The sequence below is a fragment of the Chroicocephalus ridibundus genome, chromosome 9, assembly GCF_963924245.1.
Source record: "Chroicocephalus ridibundus chromosome 9, bChrRid1.1, whole genome shotgun sequence".
Taxonomy (NCBI): Eukaryota; Metazoa; Chordata; class Aves; order Charadriiformes; family Laridae; genus Chroicocephalus; species Chroicocephalus ridibundus.
This window is the reverse complement of record NC_086292.1, coordinates 30,908,504-30,930,441: the sequence shown is the minus strand read 5'-3', so window position 1 is coordinate 30,930,441 and position 21,938 is coordinate 30,908,504. Positions and strand designations below refer to the sequence as shown.

Sequence of the window (21,938 nt, the reverse complement as noted above, 5' to 3'; positions counted from 1 at the left end):
ACAGAAAATCTATTCAGAGCAAAGGTCAGTTGTCAGACCTGAATACAATTACCTGTGACTTCAGCAGGTATTGCACCTAGTTAGGAGAAAAATCTTTACAACAAGGGAGACACAAAAATCCTATCAAATATAAAATGGAAACACTTGCCAAATTTCTGTTACATATAATAAGCCTTTTTTAAAGTACACGTCATTCTTATGTCATTTTTAGAACAATGCGAATTAATGAAAGTATCTTTTTCCCTGTAAATCTACTAGTGAATCTTGGGAAACTGCAATTGTAGCAGTAGTCATAGCATTTTAAATTAACACAATTAATTTCATATGCTGTTAAAAGTGCTGATGTGATATTTCTGCTCATAATTTGTATTCTAACTAATGGGCTAAACTACATATCCATAGCACATCAAGATTAAGTGGCTGAAACTTGGTATTTTCGGTATATTAAAATATTAATATCACATGCAAGAAGAATGAAAGTCAAGCAGTTAATGAATGTCCATATTTCATATTCAGATGCTACTGTAGTATATTAAAAAATCCCATAGCTTCCTGTTTAAGTGATGAATGAATTCTTAAAGCTAGAAACAGCATTTTTCCAATTAAGATACTCTTGATAATTGTTACTTAAATTACACCTGAGGAAAGAAGAAATTAAATAAATAAAATAACCTACACCCCTTCCCCTCACCTTTTACAAACTATGACTAAATATCAAGTAACTATTTAAGATGCAGTGAAGAAACAATGGGCCATTAGTTTCAAAACAGACTAATTGGGGGGGTATGTGGCGGGGGCTGTCCTGGGATTCAAAAATCTGGCTGTCACGTAGTGCGACTTGAGCAGTCTCACTTTGAGCTATGTTATAGTGTAGGTTTAGATACACAGAAGTTAAAATAGTCCAGGGTAAAGGCCGGTTTGTTTGGAAATCTTGGCTTTGATTCATAGATCTGTTTGATCCCTCTAAACCTTAAAAGACATTATTAAGCCTTTCTGAATGAATTTTTTTTTTTTTTTTACCCATGGCTTAAAATATGTCTTCAAAATCAGTCTCAGAACTGATGTACCCCGTGTGGAAGTGTAAGGGGGGGAAAGGAGAGAAGTGTTTCCTTGCTGTCTTTTGCAGCTTCCTAGAAAATCTAAGTTACTCTTAAACCAGCGCTGTTGAAAAAGTCCCATGCGTGATCTACTTCAGCCACCTTCAGTAACTATCTGTACAGCTTTTATCTCCTGTGATGCTTTACCATTTACTATAATGTCTGGTTAAGTTGCATTAAACATTAGTTTTCAAAAGTAAATGCCAGTTGTGAAAAGGAACTAAGGGGACATAGTATGTATTTTTTTCCTCAGAGCCAGCAGAGGTTCTAGGGAATTGACATGAACTGCAGGGGCTCGTCAGAAGTTGAGAAAAATACACATTCGAACTAGTGACCTTATCAGTGTGAAATGAAAGACCTTTGAGATTAAATCTGCCTCTCATAATCTTGACGAACTGTAGTAGTGAGTGAGCTGGGCCTTCTTAAATTGCACAGAATAATTTATCCTTGGCGTGTTGTATGCAGCTGAAAACCTTTGTGCATCCTCAGCACTTCCTAGTGTTCGGAACGAATGACAGCTTCCTTCTAACCTGAACCATTCTGTGATTCAGAATAATTCTTTTACCTACATTTGGTCTTACCAAGTAGTCAAAAGGGAAGCAAACACTTCTTTTTCATTTATTGCAAAGCTTAAGCCTGTCTCTTTCTCTGGCAGGAATCGACTTTAAGATCAGAACAATAGAATTAGATGGAAAGAAAATCAAGCTACAAATATGGTGAGTATTCCAGAGTAATTTTAAGTTTTCAGTGAGTGTTGAATTAATCTTTGAGCAGGATTGCTTCATAGCTTTTGAGCCTGGCTGTACCAGAAGTTTCATACCTTTTATTCATTGACTGTCCATAAGGTTTATGCTTTCTTCTAGCTTGTTTTCTTGGAGTGATTCTCCTTCAGTAGCACAGGAAATAGCCCGTTCATGTATGAATGTTACAGCAACTTCCCATTTTGTCAAAAGCTTAAATGCACTTTTAGCTGTTCCGTGTGGAAGAGAAAGATTAACTCCATAGCTGTAAACTAAAATATGCAACCTAATAAAATGTAATCTTCTCTGATACTTTGGTACAGAGTTGTACTCACAGAGGCAGAGGTAAGTGATAACGCTCCCATTCCTTGCACAGTGGGTTAGTAGAGACTGAGCCTCCTGATAGCAGCAGATGAATATTTTTGGAGTAGAATTATTATACGTGCCAGTAACTGCTATTGGCTCTTGCTGATTTCTCAAGGTCTAGAAAAGATAGTTGTGATACTTGCATGCGAGTCAGAATTCTTGTGACTAAGAAAGTGAAGTGCCAGAAATGGTTGGTACAGACTTTCTGTCTGTAATTAAGTCAAAAAGCTGGTGTTTGTCAGGCCTTTGGGGTTCGGCTCCCCCTTGGTGTGACTAGTAGCCAAAGACTTTGGTCCTCTTGTTCACTCGCAGACAGATACTGCTTTGAAGTTATCTGGAATAAAATATCAGCACACTAAGGTATAGTGGCTGATTTTAATACATGAAATAGTAGGTGAAAATGCACTATCCTAAAATATTTTACTGCTGCATGTTTTAATTTTTGTTTAATGCAGGACTCGGATGCATCAGAGCTGCTTCTTAATTATTCTAGGGAGGGCTGTGTAGTGCTGAGTATTGTTGCTTGTGCGAAATTTAAATGTTTTTTAGCCATATTTATGGTGCTGCTATAACCACTGAGGTAAGTAGGGTGGCTTGGGCGCAAGAAAGGTGTTCAGGACTGAAGAAACTTGTGCAAACAGCTTCTAAATGGTATTCTTTCTTAATGAGTAAGTATCAGTGCATTGTTACTCTGTTTAAAAAGACATCTTTAAGTACAGAAAGGTGTAAAGGTGACCTCCAACAAATACTTGTTTTCACTGAATTTTAGGGATACAGCAGGCCAGGAGAGATTCCGCACAATCACAACAGCTTACTACAGAGGAGCCATGGTGAGTGCTCTCACTTCAAAAAAACATTAGGCATAACTAGTGTAACTGGTTTGCTGTTCCTAGGGTTATATCGTGTAAGTCTTCAACTGGAGGGTTGGATAATTGTGGCTTGAGATGTGGGGAATAAATTTTGTGGTTTGATTGGGGTTTTTTTGTTTTTTGTTTTTTGAACCTGCTGGTACTTTGTCTAGTCCTGTTTTTGTGATGAAACTTCATGCCCTATTGTCTTTTTTAATATAATTAAAATTTCTGCAGATTATAATAAGAAGCTAAGTTGCCAAGCTTTAATCAGACAAGTCTTTTTTAATGCAATCAACCACTTTAAACAATTGAAATCTTTGAAAAAAAGATAATGAATTATTTTAATATTAAAAGTGTGTTTCACTGAATTGCTCTTTCTTCAGCCAGTGGAGAATGCAAAAGCTGGGTTATAAATACTATCACCTACAATAGCTACCGTTGCTTTTTCCTCCATTAAGAATGACTTAAAGTCAAATAACTGACATAGAACCAGCACTCTTTGTGGTACAACTGCTTGTACTGTAATGGTTCCTAATGCTATGATTTGAGATACTTTATGTTGGGACACTGTTAATTTCAACTTGCTGGTTACGAGCTATGCTGCTACCACACGTTCTTATCGCTTTGTATGAACAGATCATTCCAGTCATAGGCTGGCTGTGGGTCCAGATAACTCCACTGTTAGGGAGTACAGATGGGGAGAAATAGTGATGGTTGTGGCTCTCTTAGAGCTCTCTAGTACTTAAAAAGCTTTTGGCAGTGATATGGTCTTCTCCCCACCTCCCAGTCCATGGCCAAGGACTTTCCTTTGTCCTGCGAGGAAAGGCAGTAAGGAATGGAGGTGAACCTGGCAGTGTGTCTTTAATGCAGCTGTTGTGTGGTTTCCCATGCTTGGCTAATTGTTGGGAGCCCACGCTAGTATACACACATAACTGTCTGAAAGAGCTAAAGCTTCTGGGAGAGTACCTAGTTCCAGCTTTGCTGTAAGTATCTGCTGGCCCCAGCAGGCTGGATCTCACAGGTTTGTCATCTCTGACTCCTTAAAGCTGCTGCTTCTGAACTTGCCTTTAACCGTGGAGTCCTGGTTGCTGTTGTAGTAGAATTTCTAAACTTCTCCTGACTATGGGCTAATAACTTAAAACTTCATATAGGTGGTGTGTCTGACCTCTAACAGTGACAAAAGATGTTAAATAGTAATATTTTGTGTAAATTCTCAGCAATGGGATAATGCTTTGAGAAAGGATTATAGGTGCATAAGTCATATGTTGAATTTATTGCAAGTATAATCAAACCCACATGATATATCATAAGTCAGCCAATAACGGTAGCTCATCTAACTAGATTTCCTTATTTTTATTTAGGGAATTATGCTGGTGTATGACATCACAAATGAAAAGTCTTTTGACAACATAAAAAACTGGATAAGAAACATAGAGGAGGTAGGTGCTTTGGAAAGTACTTCTTACTTGTTCCGTCTTATGATTTCCCTGGGACAAATAATAATCAAGTAATTACTCACTTTCCTTATAGCAGTCAACACATATGGCCAAGTTAGACTGTGCAGTGAATGCGACAGTGGTTATTAATGGGGAAAATAGTACCTCGTTCATCTGGGGATAGAAGGTAGAAAAATTAAGTTTAAAAAGTAAGCATAAAGTGTTTCAAAACTGCTCTTACTCTATGATTTTTATTGTTCTTTTTTGCTTTTGGGTGTGTCTAAAGAATGGGAAGGAGCAAAATCTTAGGGTGTCTACCTTTTAACTGAGATGATGACAGATCTATCTAATTGCAATTGTTATTGTGTTGTGTGTTTGTCGAGTTTGAGAATTTTGACCTTTTCACTTGATCTTGGATAAGCGTCCTTCCTGCTAACTTATTGTAAATTATTTGATGGGTCGTGCTGTCAAGTAGGGATAGGTCATTGTGAAGTTAGAGGAGAAACCTTAAGTTTAGTGAGGCTGTAGTTAGGTAACAGAATCTTCCTGTTTTTTTCCTTAAACATAAATTCTATGGGCTTTTCTTCAGTATTGCTTTTTGGCTCTTTTAATACAGCAAAATTCCTGTATTAGTGACCAATTTGATCCAATAGCGATGAGGCTGGAAAAGTTCTCTTGCTGAAGTTGTTATTACTTAAAAAGTCTTTTATTATTAATAATCTATTTTTAAAATGCAAATATATCACATAATGAGGCTCCAACCAAATACCCCAGATGTCCATGCACCACTTCGAAGTAAAGCGTGTGCCATTACTTTTCCAGAATAGCCAAATGCCTCTGCGTGTGCGCAACCTGGTACAGAGCTCATAGTACTGTGTCTGATCTGTAATAATACTCAGGCAAATTTAATCTAGGAGTATGTATTCCAGCCTATTTTAATATTTAAATGTTAAATTGCCTGTTTCAAACGTCAGTCTCTCTCTCAGTAATGCCTTCACATTAGATAACTTTTAAAAAATAAAATATTAATTTGTGGATGAGTTTGTCACAGAAGTTTCTTTTAAATAGTGTTGCACTTTGTTTCTGAGAAATTACTTTTTCTTCATTCAGCATGCCTCTTCGGATGTAGAAAGAATGATCCTGGGTAACAAGTGTGATATGAATGAAAAAAGACAAGTCTCAAAAGAAAAAGGGGAGAAGGTAAGTTTTGGTGACTTACCTTATTTAAAAGCCTGCTTTTCTTAGGATTTTGGATGCTGGATATTTGGTATAGTTTAGGCGTATGAAAGATAATGGGCCTTAAACCTCTTGTTTCAGAAACTTTTATAGGATGCCAGGTTTGGGGGGTTTTTTGGTTTTTAAATAGCACTTGACTGTCTTCAAGTTTGAATAAACTTAATGGTACTGTTGTCTTGAGGGGAAGACCCTGTAAAGAATGTTTACCTTTGCTGTAGCATGAAGTATTCTAAATCTTAATATAAAGCTTTGTTGTAGTTTGATCATGTTGTACTCACTCCACCATGGTGTTTACTTACTTCTGTCATAAGTACTGTTATTAAAGCTTAGGTAATTAGTTGTTCCGCAGAACAAACAAGCAAGTAAGAATACTGTATAATCTATGATGCAGTAGTGTAGTTGCTAGTGCCAGAATTTACGGGATGATTGTGTGTAGTTATCTGGTCCATAAATCCATATCAGTGAAGATCCTATCTTAGTGTTCTTTTAGGTTCTAAAGAAGTCTTTTGGTGAGCAATTAATCTCTTTTTGGTTTTGAATTTACATAAGGGTATGACCTTCTAATATTTTTGTCTAATTGTCCAGAGACTTTAATGTTTTTGCAAGAGAAAAACAGAAATGAAGCTTGTTTGGTTTTGTATTTAAAGCTTGCTGCAGCATACAACATCTGTTCTATAGCGAACCTATGTGAAACATTGCTTTTGCAAAGGAACTTCAAAACACTAAACTTTAACCTCTCTTCCAGTTAGCGATTGATTATGGAATCAAATTTTTGGAGACAAGTGCAAAATCCAGCATAAATGTGGAAGAGGTAAGAGACGGGTGTTCTGCTTAGGTGTGTTTCTTGAACTACTAAGGGAGCATGTTTCATGATCCGCTGGGCTTGCTGACCTGATCCGGGACCTGAAGTCCCCACTGTGCTCCTGGGTCACCAATCTTGTTATATTTAGAGAACTGCTGTAAAATCCAGCATTTCTTGTTTTCTGGTAATGTCTGGAATTGTTTATTAAACAGATGTTAACAGACTGGTTCACTACTATTGTAGCAAACAGTTGCTTTAGACTTCTGTGCCTTTCTACTTAAATTGCAAGTGCTTTTGGACAGGGAATAGGTGTAATCTTAGAACAATGCTTTGTGCGGGAAATTGGATTGAAGATTCTTTACTTTCAGAATAACATGCTACTGTGTCAAGGAGCCTTTAGGTTACTACTAAATAAGTACTATGCGGATGAGACTGAAGATTTGTATGTTAACCTGAAACATCAGCATAGACTGTCATAAGCCTGATGTTAGAAGAGGAAGAAGGTTTATAATACTCTATGTATAGACTTGCAATCTGTTTTCCCACAAATAATTTTTTTGCAGAAAAACACACGATCCCTATTTATGAGAGCATAAGGAAATAGAGTCGGAAGGAAGAATGGCTGAACTCCAGTCTGTCTTACCATGAATCACTCTTGTCATCTCGGGGAGGGTGGGGGGAGGATATTAATTCTGTGAAAAGCATGGACAAGAAAATAATATGATATCAAAAGGCAGTTATATTAAGATTCACTCATTCAGATAAGGTAGACTTATTCTTAAATGTTGTTCCTGTACATAATCATTTAAAAGTCTTTCCATGTGTATCAATGGGTTACCTTTTAAAAAGTCCTCCAAACACGTACTTAATTCATATCATGCAGCTAAAAAATTAACTAGAAACTAGAGAGATTGTTACTTTAAAATAACAACGCTGATGCTGTGTCAGCCAAGCGTTTTTTTCTGATCGCAGGATGATTGTTATACAGTATAGTTAGAATGGACTTGTTTGCATTGTGCCACATCTGGAATAGTGCTTGACCTGATTTTCACAGTGTCACTATGATTCTTACAGCAGACAATGGAAGTGTGAACATTAGCAGCTGATACCAATGGTGGATAGCAATAGTCTCCTGATGAAAAACTTCTTCATTAGTTCCTCCAGACAGTTGACTTGCTCTTTCATGCCATGCCCGCCAGTTTCATTTTAACTCCTGTAGGTCATTAAATGTACATTAGTTTGTGTTTACTCTAAATGACTAGGCGATCTGAATTATTTTTTTTTATAATTCAGAAAAAAATAAAGCATTAAAAAAATGCAACTGTGATAGGCATTCAGCAAGTAACGGTTTAGTCTTCTTTCCACCAAATGCATAACTTGTGGGAAATGACACAATTGTGATATTCTTGTGATCAGAATTGAATTAATTTATTTTATTGGTTGTGATTTATTTGCATTAAATGAGCGTCTGTCTTTGGATATATTCCAAACACAATGAGAGGGGGAATGTTTACAGTTTTTTACATTATGAAACTGTCCTTGGATTGTTGATATCTCCAGATGGACTAAAATATTGCTTTTCCCTCCTGGAGAATTGCAGAATTTTTCTGCTACCAAAGTTTCTTTGCTCCTTCATTCATTAGAGTCTGAGATGCTGAGATTTGCCAAAATGGTTTTATTATTATAATTTTTTTAATAGAAAATGAAATACCCAACTATTAGTGTATGTAGCCTTCTCTTCAGCAGATTGTTTTATTTATTTTTTTTTCCCAAGAGGTATGTGATGGGAAAGTCTGTTCACTTGGTTCAAAGATGGGAGAGATGGAGACTAAAAATAGTTTTTTCTTATAAAGCATGCTTATTGCAGTTTTAAGTAAAGAGCTATTGTATATAGAGTGCCTTGCAACTAAAAGTGCTAGCAGTGGCCTTCAGAATACTGTGGTGTTAATGTGTCTGGCTACTACAAATCTATCTTGTCTTTAATGTGTCTTGTGACTAACACTTTTTTTTTTATTTCCACTCCTCACCAGGCATTTTTCACACTTGCACGGGACATTATGACAAAGCTCAACAGAAAAATGGTTTGTATTTCCAATTGACATACAAACTAGATATATTGAAATGACTGCTACAATAATTGGCTGAGTAATAGCCCTACCAGAAAACTCCTGGGGATTATAGTCGATGCTAGATCAAATTTGAGCAAACAGTGCTTTATCACACTTCATTACACATCAGTGTGTAACTGTTCTTTGTTTTGCACGAACGTTAACATTGGGCAGCATGAAACTGATGTGTTCTTTTGAAATACAACAGTGTGATCCTTGCTTTATTAAACATCAAATTACGTAGTCATCAGCTAATACTTGAGATCTGGATTGTTGGATAAATGTTTCTTTTTAAAATAGGCAGTTTTATTGAGTGATTAACAGAGTCTGGATAATTGAGGAGCTCGGGTTGCAACAGACCTCTGCTCTGGTTATTGCTTTGCAAGGGTGGGAAGTGGGGAAGGAAACTAGGAAAGCCAGACTTATTTTTTTTCTGTATTTTGTGATGTTGATACTCTTTTCTCTTTCAGAATGACAACAGTTCATCAGGGGCAGGTGGGCCAGTAAAAATAACAGAAAACCGATCTAAGAAGAGCAGCTTTTTTCGATGCACGCTACTTTGATGAACTTCTAATGATAGACTGCAGCACACTTAGAACCTTTTCTGCTTCTTTGAAAGCACAGGGTCACAAAGCCTCAGAAATAATACCACCAAGCTGCTGCTGAGAGCTCCATTGAACGTAGACTGCGATACACAAAATACCAAGTGGATTTTGCTCACTAAGCCTATTGACCTGTCAGGCTCTTCTTTCTCAGATATGGAAGCTATGAAGTGGAGACACAAATGCAAGAGTTAACTTGTTTTCCTTTTTTACTTTCTGTTTTATTGCCTGTTGCAAAAGCTGCTATGTTTCTTTTAACTTTGCACATCCATATTGGCCTCTTACTGCCTGTTACAGCACAATCTTACATTTGTATTTGCACAGTTTGACTTGTAAAAAAGATACTTAACAGATTTGTGCAGGTTTTTCTTTCTCTGTTTAAGCAAATTTATTTTCAAGCAGAAGAGCCAGGGGAAAAATTAAGTCTTGCTTCCATTATTTGCTATGCTGTATACCTGTGGCCATGACTGCAGTATGGATGTTGACACTCTAGTGATGAGAATTACTGTAACAATTGGCATTTAAAAATTTGTATGTTTTTTTGTTTCTTAGATGCACAAATCTGTTCACGCAGAAGCTATGGCTTCTATTCTGAATGTAGTGTGTTGCTTTTCTTTCTTTACCAGACTTAGCAAGGTTGTGTTCTGAATTGCCAGTCACTGATTCACAGATGCACCTTTCAGTTATTTGAATAAACACAGTGTCTTTCCTCACTTAACTTCCCTTTGATAGCTCAGACTGTCTGCACCTTTTTTGTTTCTGATGAGGAATTACACTCTGGAGTTGAAATCATCGTTACAAATTGGCCTCGTCACTATCACTTAAGTGGCTTGTGGAAGCTGAATGCATGAGCTTTGAGTAACTTCTTTGTGGATTCATTTGTTCAGAAATGACTGCTTCTAAAGGTGACTTCCATTTCCACTGTAATTCTAAGTATAGCTTGTTCATGTCTGCAAGCATCGACCCTGGACAACAGAGGTATCCAAAAACTAGCGCTTCCTGTGCAGTTGCTAAAGTTTGTCAAGTTCGGCACTAAGGAACCAGTCACATTAGGGCTCTAATGTACTATTAGTTAAGCAGTTAATGCGGAATGTGTGAAGCCCTCTTTGGTCTGCTCAAGCAGTTAAGTTATTTTTTCATCAAAAACTGGTACAGTGACCTAGACTGTTAGAAGCAGAGTTGAAACGTAGTTGCCTTTTTTACTCAACTGAGCATTGTATAACCTAGTCTTTGTTCTACTACTTTTTTATTGTCTTCTGAAAAATTTCCTCGATGAGCAATTAAAACAGGTGCTTTAGTTCTGTTGATGTGCCAAATTTGGACCATTGTAAGCTTTAACTACAAGTTTGTGTCTAGCATGTTTGCTGTTAGGGGATAGGTGCGTTCTGTCATTGTCAAAAGCTAACGTCTGGTGTCCTTGCGTTTGCTTCACTACACTGTCTAGAGTTGTAAACAGCGAGTTGGTCGTTACCACAGATAACCACTTCATTTCGTGGTGTCAGGTACTGGATTTGTCATCTCTGGGGCTGTTGTAAATATTTTGAAAGTGAACGGGCCAATAGCGTTAGACTTAAAGGTTTGAGGTTAGTAGCTGGTTCCATAAAGTTTTATGTGGTTATCAACCTGTCCCCACGTGTAGTTGAATAGAAATAGTTATTGTAACTAGATGGTGAATCTCATAAGCTGTTGTTGCTGCACTAAAACAGAAAAATCTTCATGGCAACAAGGTTTAGTGAAAAAACAAAGCAACCCTAACTGCTCTGTTGTCTACCCTTGATGTTTTTCTCGGACAGGCTAAAGCAGTTACGTTTTCTGTATGGTTTAAAAAAGTGCTTCTATACAGAAAGTGTTGTGACACCAATTATGAATGTTGTTTATTTTCAGTAATTTACCTCTGACTTATTTGGTGTCGTAATACTTTGATTTTTATCTCAGGGGTTGTCTGCAAACCAAAACTGACATGTTCTGTGTTTGGCACCGTTTACAGAATGCTTTGTATTGTTTTTCCTGTCTTCGCTGTGTGGTTAAATGTTCATTCAATATTAGTCTCCATGAACTTCCCTTTGAAAGAGCCTGTAAGTAGTAGAGTCTATGAAGTGCTTCTTGAAGCAGCAGCGAATTTGGGGTATCTGCTCTGTGGGGGGTGGGGGGGGCGGGGAGAAGAAAAACTTGCTATTTTCTTACATTTAGCTGTGCTAAACTGTACATAAATGTGAGGTAAGACCATAGGAAATTCACTTTATGCATGATAAAATAATGCAGTAAATATTTCACTTTGCTTAATGTTCATGTAAAGTTCATCTTTTTCTATTTGTAGAAGAATTTAATGCAATTTTGTTGTCCCCTGCTGAAACTGAAGAATTCTAATTTCATGTGGTCTTATGGATAAGGTAAAATGCAGATTTCTCTCTCTTTCTTTGTTGTTTTGCCCCCACCCCTCTTCTCCAGCAGTATTAAATGGCTGAGTGGCTGCACTTTATGGGTGTGCTAACTTGTGGTCAGTGTAGACCTCTTTCTGTGTACAGTCTGCCTTCTCAGACATTGAAAAATGTGCTGTATCTTAGCGTGCAAATCAGCTGTGTGTTTTACTGGGAGTTTTTTTAGCTATATATTTCCTTCAGACGAGCGGGTGATGATAAATGGTATGTTCTGCCTACGCCTCAGATGCTGGGTACTACAGGCTTTTCTAATATCACTATGATTGTTTTGTGCAGTCTCTGTTGCTACTTTGCTCAAGACTATATAATCTACGTTTTGAAGGACTCTTAACTATACCTCAGTCAACTAGTTAGTATTCTAATGTCCATTAGAGTGAAAGTCATATAATTATTACTCACTAAGTAGCAAATGTGTTTTCTGTTTTGTTCCAGAAATTGCCATTAACCTTTTGGGATAGGCAGACATTTTTTGGTCGATTTCGATAAAACAAAAATGCTATTTATGCTATCAAGTTTTATGAAATCTTTCCCTTGGCCCCATGTCTGTGCACTGTATTTTGACCAATATTTTTCTAAATGGTTTAAAAAACCAAACTGGTCTCAGTGCTTTGCAGTTTTAGCTTTCAGTCTGTGCTCAGCAAAACATGCACAAGATATTTTTGTTGAGTGCATATAGAATATTTGATTTACTTACTGACTGGAAGTTCTATTATTGCTAAAGCTTAAACCACTCATGAAACGTAACGCAGCTCACTTTTCTACTTGGGGGACAGTCTCAAGAATGCTAATTGACTTTTCAGACCTGTGGTTCTTTTTACAGAAAGTATTTCCCATTTTAAGTACCTTTCCCATACTAGTCTGCTGAAGTCAAGTGAATCAAGTGGATCATTTTCACAAGTGAATAAAGGAGTCTTGAATATACGTATTGCATTAAAATATTGTGAATGGGTAATGATTTGAAAGGACATGAATAAGATGTAAAATGCATAAATGTATTTTTTGTGAAAATGCATCTGTTATTTGGTTATCTATTAATGTAACTGAAATTTTGTAATGTTAAACTTGCTTAAGGATTGGTCTGTAGGTGATAATCAGTCTCTCTTCTCCTCCATTCACTGAACTGCTTATGCCATTCTCATTCTTATAAATAAAACTTGTATTCCTTCCTTCCACAAAAGCAGGATTTCCATTGATTTTTCTTATTTCTGCTGAATTTAAGTATTTTAGTGCATTCCTATGGCCTTACGAACATTTTTGCAAATAAAACTTCAATTACAGTTATTTTAATGCTATATAGCTACTAAATTCAGAATAAAAAATATAGTCCTTGAGAAAATGCTTAATTTTGAAATAGAAGTGTTCTACTGTGTGTGTTTAAGCACATTTTATCTCTGGTATAAAGGTGTAATGTGAAAAGCTCCTGCCGATAAAAGTGAACTTGTCACGTGGTTAACTTGTAAACCTAATCAATAACTGTGTATTGATGTGTATAGACAAAAACCCAAACCCAATCCCTTAAAAAGCCTTCACACTCCAATGGTTTTATTATTCCATGTGAACTTTTTTACAACAACGTGTGTCTCAAATAAAAGTTACGTAATGAAAAGTATTTGGAGTATTTTGTATGAAATATTCCATGTAGTTTTTATATAGTTGGCATTTCCACTCTATTTTCGATACAGCTGCTGTGGAAAGGTGTCTGGCTGAGTTGCATCTGTAAAGTTTTGCTTAACTTCAGTGGCAAACCACAAGGGATCTTGTAGGCCTCTGCTTGTTCCTAAATTTGACTGTTCTTTAGCATTCTCCTGAAATATTCTCTATCCTGTAGTGAGTGTTTAAATCAAAGTATATTATTTCAGTGACCTTCAGCTTCATAAGGAGCCATTTTTTTTCAGACATTTAGTGACATGAAGTACCCTTCCAAAGCAACTTCTGAGCAATGCCGGCACAGATAACATGAGACACAATCTCCAGATTGATTAAGAATTATCTACTCACTCAAGCTGTTAACATTTTCTTTTTTGTTTTAAATCAGCGTTATGTGAAAGGTATGACTCTAAGTAACCTGAGGCACTTAGGCACTCATGACTTAATATAGCAAATATTGTTTGTCCAGCTGCCTTCAACACTGAATATTGAGGAATTTGACAGAAATATTTGTTGGCTATTATATTAGCAATAGTCCTTGAACTTTCAAATTATTGGAGTTTGGCAGTAACCCTCAGTGGGTATGAAAATCAGAGAACCTAAGGAGAGAATGATTGTGTCTGCCCAAGACAAAAGCAGGTTAATGGTTGAGACACCCAAGTGGGCATCCTAAGGAATAAATGGGAAACGAATGGATGACAAGTAGCTTCTAAAGTTCATGTTTTTTACGTGTTCATCTAAAACTGTATTTATCTGGAAGGATGCATTTTCTTTTTACCTTAACTAACAGAAAGCTAGAGTTACATTCTTGTTACACCTTATTATTTGTTGGTTTTGGTTTGTTTTGTTGTGGGTTTTTTTGTGGATTAGTTTGGGGTTGGTTTTTTTTTTTTTCAGACTGCTTCTATCAGACCAGCTTGCTGCTTTAGGACCAGCTGTTTAAACATTACCTTGCAGATCCCCTTGATCTGAACTAGTTCTAGCTGCTCAGCAGTCCTAAAATCACTTCTGCAAGTCCTTCAGGTGTCACAGAAGTTGGTGGCATGCATCTGCATCCCAATAACATTTTAAATACATTTGCATTCTCCATTTGTTAAAAGGAAATAGCAGTCATACATACACTGCTTTAATATTGTGATTTATTACAGTTCCTGTATCTATTTTTAGTTGCAGACTAGCAATTACTATACAAGTAGTGCACACTTGTAGACCAGAGGCAAGTTGTTGGTGCACATGTACAATGTATCCAGCTTTTATAATCTGGTAAATCGACGTTTTCCTAAATGAGTCTTTTTCCAACTTCATTAAATAATGACTCTTTAGAATTCTTGAACTATAATGAAGTCATCAGTATAATGTGAGATTTCAAAATAATTTTTCTTTAAAAAGATTCTAATTTTCAAGAAATACACAAATGAATCTTATGTTGCATAATGTTACTCTTGCCATCTAGAGATTTAAAGAGAGGGCATGGAATGGAATGCAAAACATACCGGAGAGAATTTTTAGTGCTCTAGGATGTTTTGTAGTTGCTTCAAAAATTTTTTACTGTCTTCAGCAGAGCACATCAGCACTAAGCTTCTGCTGTGAACAAATGTTACATAAATTCCTCTGAGCACATATTCAGTACATACTGTTCCTTCAATTTGTGAAATTAAAGTTACAAGTTTTGAGCAGGATAGGAGCATTTTCTTCATCTGAGGAATTAACATGTTTAATGATTTGTGCGAAGTGTGTATAACTTGAACGCAATTACTGAATACATTGTGCTGATTTCAAACTGAACAAAATGTCAGTTAACATTTACTGAGTGTTGAGAATATCACCCTATCTATCTTAGATACTTTCCTTGAGTTAGATGATTGAGATGACTTATTGCAGTTGTGACTTTTTCTGCTGATGCCACCACTCCAAAGGAGTGTCCATGACTCACAGCTCCCACTGGTGCTCCCAAGGCCTGGTGTTGGGCAGTGCTCTCAGACTGAGGGACTTGTTTCAAAATGGGTTTTGATTTCTTGGGGGAGCATTAGTGTTGTGCTCGCTAACCTTTTTGACTCGGTTTAACACCTTTGTGGAACAGCATAAAGACATGACTCTGCTGTGAAAGTACTTGGGACAGAAAAGGGCAGGCTCCAGAACTGCCCATCTGTCACCTTTCTCAAGACACTTTCAATGCTGTTTCATCCGCATACATACTTTCTGTTGGACCACTGGCAATTTGCTTATCCTTAAAGAAAAATGCAGTCTTTACCAAATTAACTACAACTGAGGTGCAAATTATTATGTCGATAATGCTTTTTTTAAAAAAAAAAAAAAAGTCAAATGTTTCATTTATTTTCAAGGCTGTTTGTAAATCCTTAGTGTTACTTTACTTTTTCTTTTTTTTCTTTTCCAGGCAACATAGCAACTAACTAGCTCTGGTATGTATTCTAGATGAAGGATGGAATTTTTCCAAGAAGCCTGAGCAAGTTCTGTCCATGAGATTAATCTCTAATACTGCCAAATACTGCTTCTGAGCTTCCTCACCTGAAATGCAATGACTTTGTAAAAACTCACGTTTATGCTCTGAACCAATAAAATACAGGGAAAAGGCAACCACGTGTCTCTTAAATACTGTTTGTAAGTAATTTTCCAGAACAGCACTGGTAAGTGTACTTGAAATTAGGAAATGGCTAAGGAACTCCCTGTGCCAAGTGCGGGGATGGGCAATCCTTTAAAAATAGTGTTCAATTAATTAACTGTTCTTTGAGCGCCATGTCCTATTTAAGCACGCGCCTCTCCATTACTCTGCAGATATTTTAGCTGTTTCCAGGGAGGGGAGAAAAAAAAAAAGCCAGCGGAGCACAAAGGCGAACTGAAGGCGTTTCTCCTCCGCTCAGGGAGAACCCCCTTCCCGCCTAGCGCCGCCTGAGGCGACCCGCGGCCCTCCTCCTCCTCGCAGGCCAGAGGCGGCCGCACACCCGGGTGAGGGGAACGTCCCGGGCTGTGAGGATAGCGGGGGAGGCGGTGGGAAGCGGCGGCCCCGCCTTCAGGGGCTGAGGGGAGAGCGCTGGGCAGCGCAGGGGGGGCTGTTACCGCGCATCCGTCTTTCTGGCACAAACCCCGGTGGTTTCCGCGCATACGCGGAATGTCGGGATCCGAGCGCTGCTTCCTGCAAAGCGGGGTGGCGGGGGGGAGGCCGGCGGGGCCGGGCGGCGGGTACCGGCCGCCTCAGGGGGACTGCTGGAGGAGGGGACGGCGCTGGGCCGGCCCGCCCTGCCGGGAGGAGGTGCCTAGGTCTGAGCTCCGCTCCCCTCAGCCCGGGAGCTCAGCTCCGCCGAGCCGCGGTGTCGGTCAGGCTCAGCCGGGCCCTCTCTCGAGTAGGGCGCTTTTTTGAGATGGCGACAGCGGCTCCGTCCCTCCCCGGTCTCTCTTCAGAGCTTTCTTTCAGGCCGCCCAATCGGGGTACCCCGCGCCCACGGGGCCACCTCCCTCAGAAAACCAGCCCTGGAGTGGTCCTGGAGCGCGGCCCCGACTCCCCACAGGGGCCCTCGGCAGCTGCGCCCCTTGGCGATAAACGTCCCCAGGGCCGTCCCGGGCCCTCAGCCACCCTCCTGGGGCCAAGCGCTGGGGATGCTAGGCACAGGCGGTGCCGTCGGGACATTTCACTGCTGTGCTTGGGGGTAAAAAAAGGGATCTCTACGTGGTGGTGACTGAGTTCGGTTCCTCCTGGGACATTCCTGCGGAAGGTCTCAAGGCCGCGTTCCAGTAAGCGGGCACGGCCAGTGAGGGCCCTGGGTGCAGGGGTGCACAGCCCCGTCCTGCCCCGCAGGGCTGGTGTGGCCTGCGGAGGAGCCCAGGGTGGCCCACCCGGGGAAGGCCTGGCCCCGAGCCCCATCCTCGCCAGCTGGGGCCCCTTCCAGCTTCCACTTTTAGACAGGCCCTCCATTTCCATGTGCACGTTTAAAGTCATTTCAAGTCATTGTTCCATTTTCAGTGCCTAGCAGGTATTCCCAAGAACCACAGCTACGGTAGGAAACAGACTGTACCAAAAGTGTTTTTAGATGGCGGCCTTGCTGTTCTGTATTTTCTCACACAGTGTAATTACGCTAGTCCTTCCTCTTTCAGTAGTAATGTAGTTTGCATAAATGGGTAGAGTTATTTAACTGTTTTCTAACCACCCTCTCCACATCAGAGATGAAATTGCTAGTTTAAATTTTCTTAAAATAAAAAAATAGTTTATTGTCATGGGAAATGCACTCTTCTTTAGAATGTATTTCTTTTGTGGTATTTACTCTGCAACTCTCTAACCAATTTATTTGCCTCATGGAGATCCTTATTAGAAATTTCAGATGCTAGTGGGAAATGCAATATGAATAACAGTTCTTTGGGTTTTTCCCCCCTCTCTTTGATTCAAGGGCTTTTGTCTGGCTGATCTCCCTGCTGCTTTCTTCCCTTGCATGGTTTGTTGCTGTGCAAATTGGTGGTAGCCATTAAGCATCAGTATGGAAAAATGTGCTCATCTTTGGAGTCTTGTTCTGCTCCAGGAGCTATTCCGATTTACCGACAATGGACTTTTGAAGTAAATCATGTGATATTTCCCATTTACTGGAGATTCCTTAAGTGTGGATGCATATTGGACAAATAGCTAACAGTATTCAATATTGACAGTTCTCTTGTGGCAACATACTTTCTCAAAAGTTAGGTTTAATAGTAGAAAATAAAATAATTGCAGCCTTAAAGCAAATAATAAAACTTAGGAACTTTAATTTTAAAACTTGAGTCTAGGATGCAAATTGGAGATCAAACACAGCTAATAGGGTTAACCCTATTAATTAACCCTTAGACTTTCTTCCATAGTAAGGGCCACCTGTTGGAAAGAAAGAGAATTTAAACCAAAGTAGTTTATATTTCATTTATCATGGCTCTCCATTAAAAGTTAATATTAGAGCAATCTCCCTTTCAACCATATATTTGGAAGTTTTCATTAGTTATTGTTATTACTGCCTGCCAGTTTTCTTCAACTTATGACTTATGACTTATGACACTGTAGCTCTTTCTGTAAAGACCAAAGTGATTAAACAGTAATAAACTTTCCAAACTGCTTAAGGATACAGAATGAAATACTTAATTTGACCTTGAAAAGTGGTTTTCCCCTTTATTTAAATTCCATCTAAATGAGAACAGAAAGTTGATAGAGTCAGGTAAGTTTTCTGAGAAGTGGGTTACAGTGTCATATGGTAGCCTTTGATATCATGAGGTGTTGTCTTGTGATTGCTATACAAAATGTTAGATGAGTGGCTGCAGTTGAGTGCAAAAGCAACAGCTTGCTTCACTGACCTGGAATTGCATGCATAGCATTCTGCGATACTTACCTGTAATTACCATTTTATGACAGAAATGTAATCTTTAATATCTCAAAGAGTAAATGTCCTTTATGGGTAGCTTCTTATAATCAGGTACTATGTACAAAATGATAATGAGGTTGGTTTTGCCAGTTATCTTTCAATAGATTGATTTCCAATGTTAACCCAAAAATTTCAAAAAACCAAAAAGAGAAGAAGATTTCATTTTTATTTTCAGTTTCCAAATAACAAGTAAAAACTTTGATGTGTGTTCCAAAAATCTTTCAAAAATCTTCTTGCTTTGGGGAAAAGGTGACTAATGCTGATTTTGATTAGTGTATGTTTCTGCATACCAATGAATTAGATACCTAATTCCACTGGACTTTTGAATGCTTTTTGACAGACATATGTGCATGTCTTGTGGAGACATGATTGTGTCTAGAGAATGCAAAGAAGTATGAAGTCAGACAGAGTGCACTAAGCATTTCCTCTGCGACTAAGATGAAGACTGTGTTATAATAACTATGTCAATTATTAGATTATATTAATACTCAAAGATTCAGCTATAGAGGTGACTGAGATGGTCAACACCTCCGTATGTTGACCAACTTTGGGTGTTTTTACTATAGTTAGAATATTTTAAGTGATACCATCTATTAATAAAATTGCTCTGTGCTTCTGATTTTCAGTTGGTCACCAAAGACCCCCCATACCCTGATTACATACTACCACACTCACTAGTTTCACTAATTCAAGACCTAAAGGTTCACGCTCCTTCTATTTTTAAAGGAGACGTCAGATGCCTAAGTGCTTCTTGAAAAACTCCACGGCAAGTGTCATTCTTGATGTAGAGCAGTGGTTTCCAACAAGTGAGTTCAGCCTCCCCTGCAGAGGTTCACCTACATCAAGAGCAAGGTTTAGAGCGTAAGCAAGTTTTCCTATGAAATTTTCTGCTACTTTTATTTCGAGATATGCAGCGTCCTAAAATGTTAGTGAATTCCCTTATTATTAGGCTTTAAGCAGTAGAAATTATCTTTTTTTCCTTTTAATTTTAGGGAGCTGTTTAATGTATCTCTTTTTTTATCAAAAGTTTATTACAACCAACTTAAAGACAAAATACAGTAACAGCTAGTCCTAAAAAGGCATATTTGTTCATATATTCTCTTTATTTGCATACATTTTCCTTCAGGGTATTCATTCAAAATTTTAGAATCAGAAGATACTCTAACATGTTTTTTTCCTTATTTTGCTGCTTTTTTTTATGATCGGAAGCTGTTCGAGTCCCATGACTGTATCTGTAGCTGAGGTAGGAAAAGTCATCATTTCAAATGGGACTCTGTGGACTTCCATTATGTTTGTCTCCATGTTGGTTAAAACAAGTGTCAATTATTATAAACTATATATATTACATATAATACATAATATGAATTATATAAAAATATATAATATATTATATATTATATAACAAATATAATATATAAAATATAATACAAAATATTTATATATTATGTAACATATTTTATATTACATAATATGTAAAAATATATAATATCCCCACATATTTGCAAATGAAGTTTTTTAAAAATAACATTTTGAAAATCATACAGGTTTTTGTAAAAGTTCAAGTGAGCTCTGCAGGGGCTCTCAAAAGACTGATTACGAGAGTCCCATTGGCTGTGTGTCAGCTGAAAATCATTCTTGCAGGCAGAAATTTCAGCTTAAATGCATTTCAGTTTTGAAAGAGGAAGGGCAGTCTGTTCAAATATATGTTTCTGTGCTCTCCTAAAGCTAAAATAGGTATCTGCGGTGAAGTGGTTCATAGAAATAGAGAAATAATTTGATCTGGGCTAGCTGCAGACATTGAGGTTAGGGGATAAAATTGTTTGATCCAGTGCTTGTTCTACCCAGAAAGGATTTTGTCCGTGTGTTCTTGGAATATGGTCCATACCTGTCTGTAGTAGCTTGTCGTAGCTTGCTCTTCCATGATTTCCCTGATGATGTTTTTTTTTAACTTGTTCTTGCTGAAGATTGCAGCAGTATGGAGCAATGCCAGCTCTCCTGTCTTTTGCTTTTCTTAACGGCTTTTGACCCTGTTACAGTAAACAGTTAACCTTATTTATCTTGTTTTTATTAGGAATAGGTAGTATTCTTTGCCCTGCCATTGAGCTATAGATAAGCGAGAAGCCTGCAGATCACTGTAACGTTCTTCACAAAGTATTTTCAGTTTCTCAGTGTGTAAAAAAAAAAAAGATAATTCTCTGATGCTATAATTTCAACCTGTCCCACTTTTTAGGGTGGGACACCCTAAAAGTTTAGAGTGGAGGGTTTTGGTGAGGTTCTTTTTGAGTTGCTAGAGACTTCAATGTTCTAGCAAGGCAAGAAACTGTTCTTTGTATTTATTAAATGTGCACAGAAAGCAAAGAACAAAAGAGGAAACACTGGTGAAAAATGTCTGAAGAGTATAGACTCTCCACTGCGCCACCTTCTTCACTCTTTAACTTTTTGTATAGCAATTCCTAAAGGAAAAGCCCTCCTTCATAGTCCTCCAGAGGTCATATGACTTCTTGTTGAGAAAAATGCGACAAAAGGGTTTTTTTCCAATATATTCCTTTAAAAAAAGCACAGAGGAAAAAAATAATAAAAGTAGCAAACATTCTGCTTTTGTTTATATTTTTCTAGTGGATGAATTCCTAAAAGATTTTATAAAATGTATGCAATCTGTACAGAAGCAGTTAAAGTTTAGTTCTGTAAAAATTACTTAGAAATGTTCTATGCTGGCAGCTTTTAGGCAATCTGCTGAAAATGTGAATCAGTGAACGTGTACATGCAGGATCATGGTGCCTGTGCAAATACGATGTGTTGTTATTGATTGATGAGAGGGGGCCACTGCCTTACTTGATTTTATCAATGAAGCATTAGATGCATCCAAAGTTACAAGATTTTTATTCATAAATTCTGACAGCTATGTGTGTTATCATTAATTAATAGAAAACTCCTTAATAAGCTGTTGTTGCCATTGCTTAAAAAGCATTTGGCTTTCCTGGGAAGATACTTGGGTCACTAGTATGTGACTTTTATATTGTATGTGCCTCCAAAAATATTTTAATATACTAAAGACTATATAGGTACTTAGTTTGGTAGAAAAATAATCCTTGAGTAATAACACTTGACTTTCAATTCCTTGTTCCATAGTAAGTGTTCCAGCATTCATGTTTATTTTTACATTTCCTTTTGCTATTGTTTCCAAACTTGAATGTGTGGTGTTGTGAGGAAGTAAAAGAAGTGACCTTT

At 37.9% G+C, this 21,938-nt stretch overlaps 1 protein-coding gene across 4 annotated transcripts in view; it reads left to right on the top strand.

The window, feature by feature from the left end:
• Window positions 1-15,910, top strand: part of RAB8B (RAB8B, member RAS oncogene family) — a 30,998-nt gene extending 15,088 nt beyond the window's left edge. The window contains exons 2-10 of one of the 4 annotated variants that reach the window (XR_010072465.1): window positions 1,753-1,813; window positions 2,973-3,033; window positions 4,416-4,493; window positions 5,601-5,690; window positions 6,472-6,537; window positions 8,559-8,609; window positions 9,107-9,131; window positions 9,261-11,628; window positions 15,719-15,910. Coding sequence is in view for 3 of the 4 variants with exons in the window: in XM_063346073.1 (XP_063202143.1) it covers window positions 1,753-1,813; window positions 2,973-3,033; window positions 4,416-4,493; window positions 5,601-5,690; window positions 6,472-6,537; window positions 8,559-8,609; window positions 9,107-9,131; window positions 9,261-9,433 (605 nt within the window). In the remaining variant the exon portion in view is untranslated. Of the gene's footprint in view, window positions 1-1,752; window positions 1,814-2,972; window positions 3,034-4,415; window positions 4,494-5,600; window positions 5,691-6,471; window positions 6,538-8,558; window positions 8,610-9,106; window positions 9,132-9,260; window positions 13,286-15,718 lie in introns of those variants that run through there. The other 3 variants (XM_063346075.1, XM_063346074.1, XM_063346073.1) reach the window with 3 other exon arrangements.
• Window positions 15,911-21,938: the final 6,028 nt, after the last annotated feature.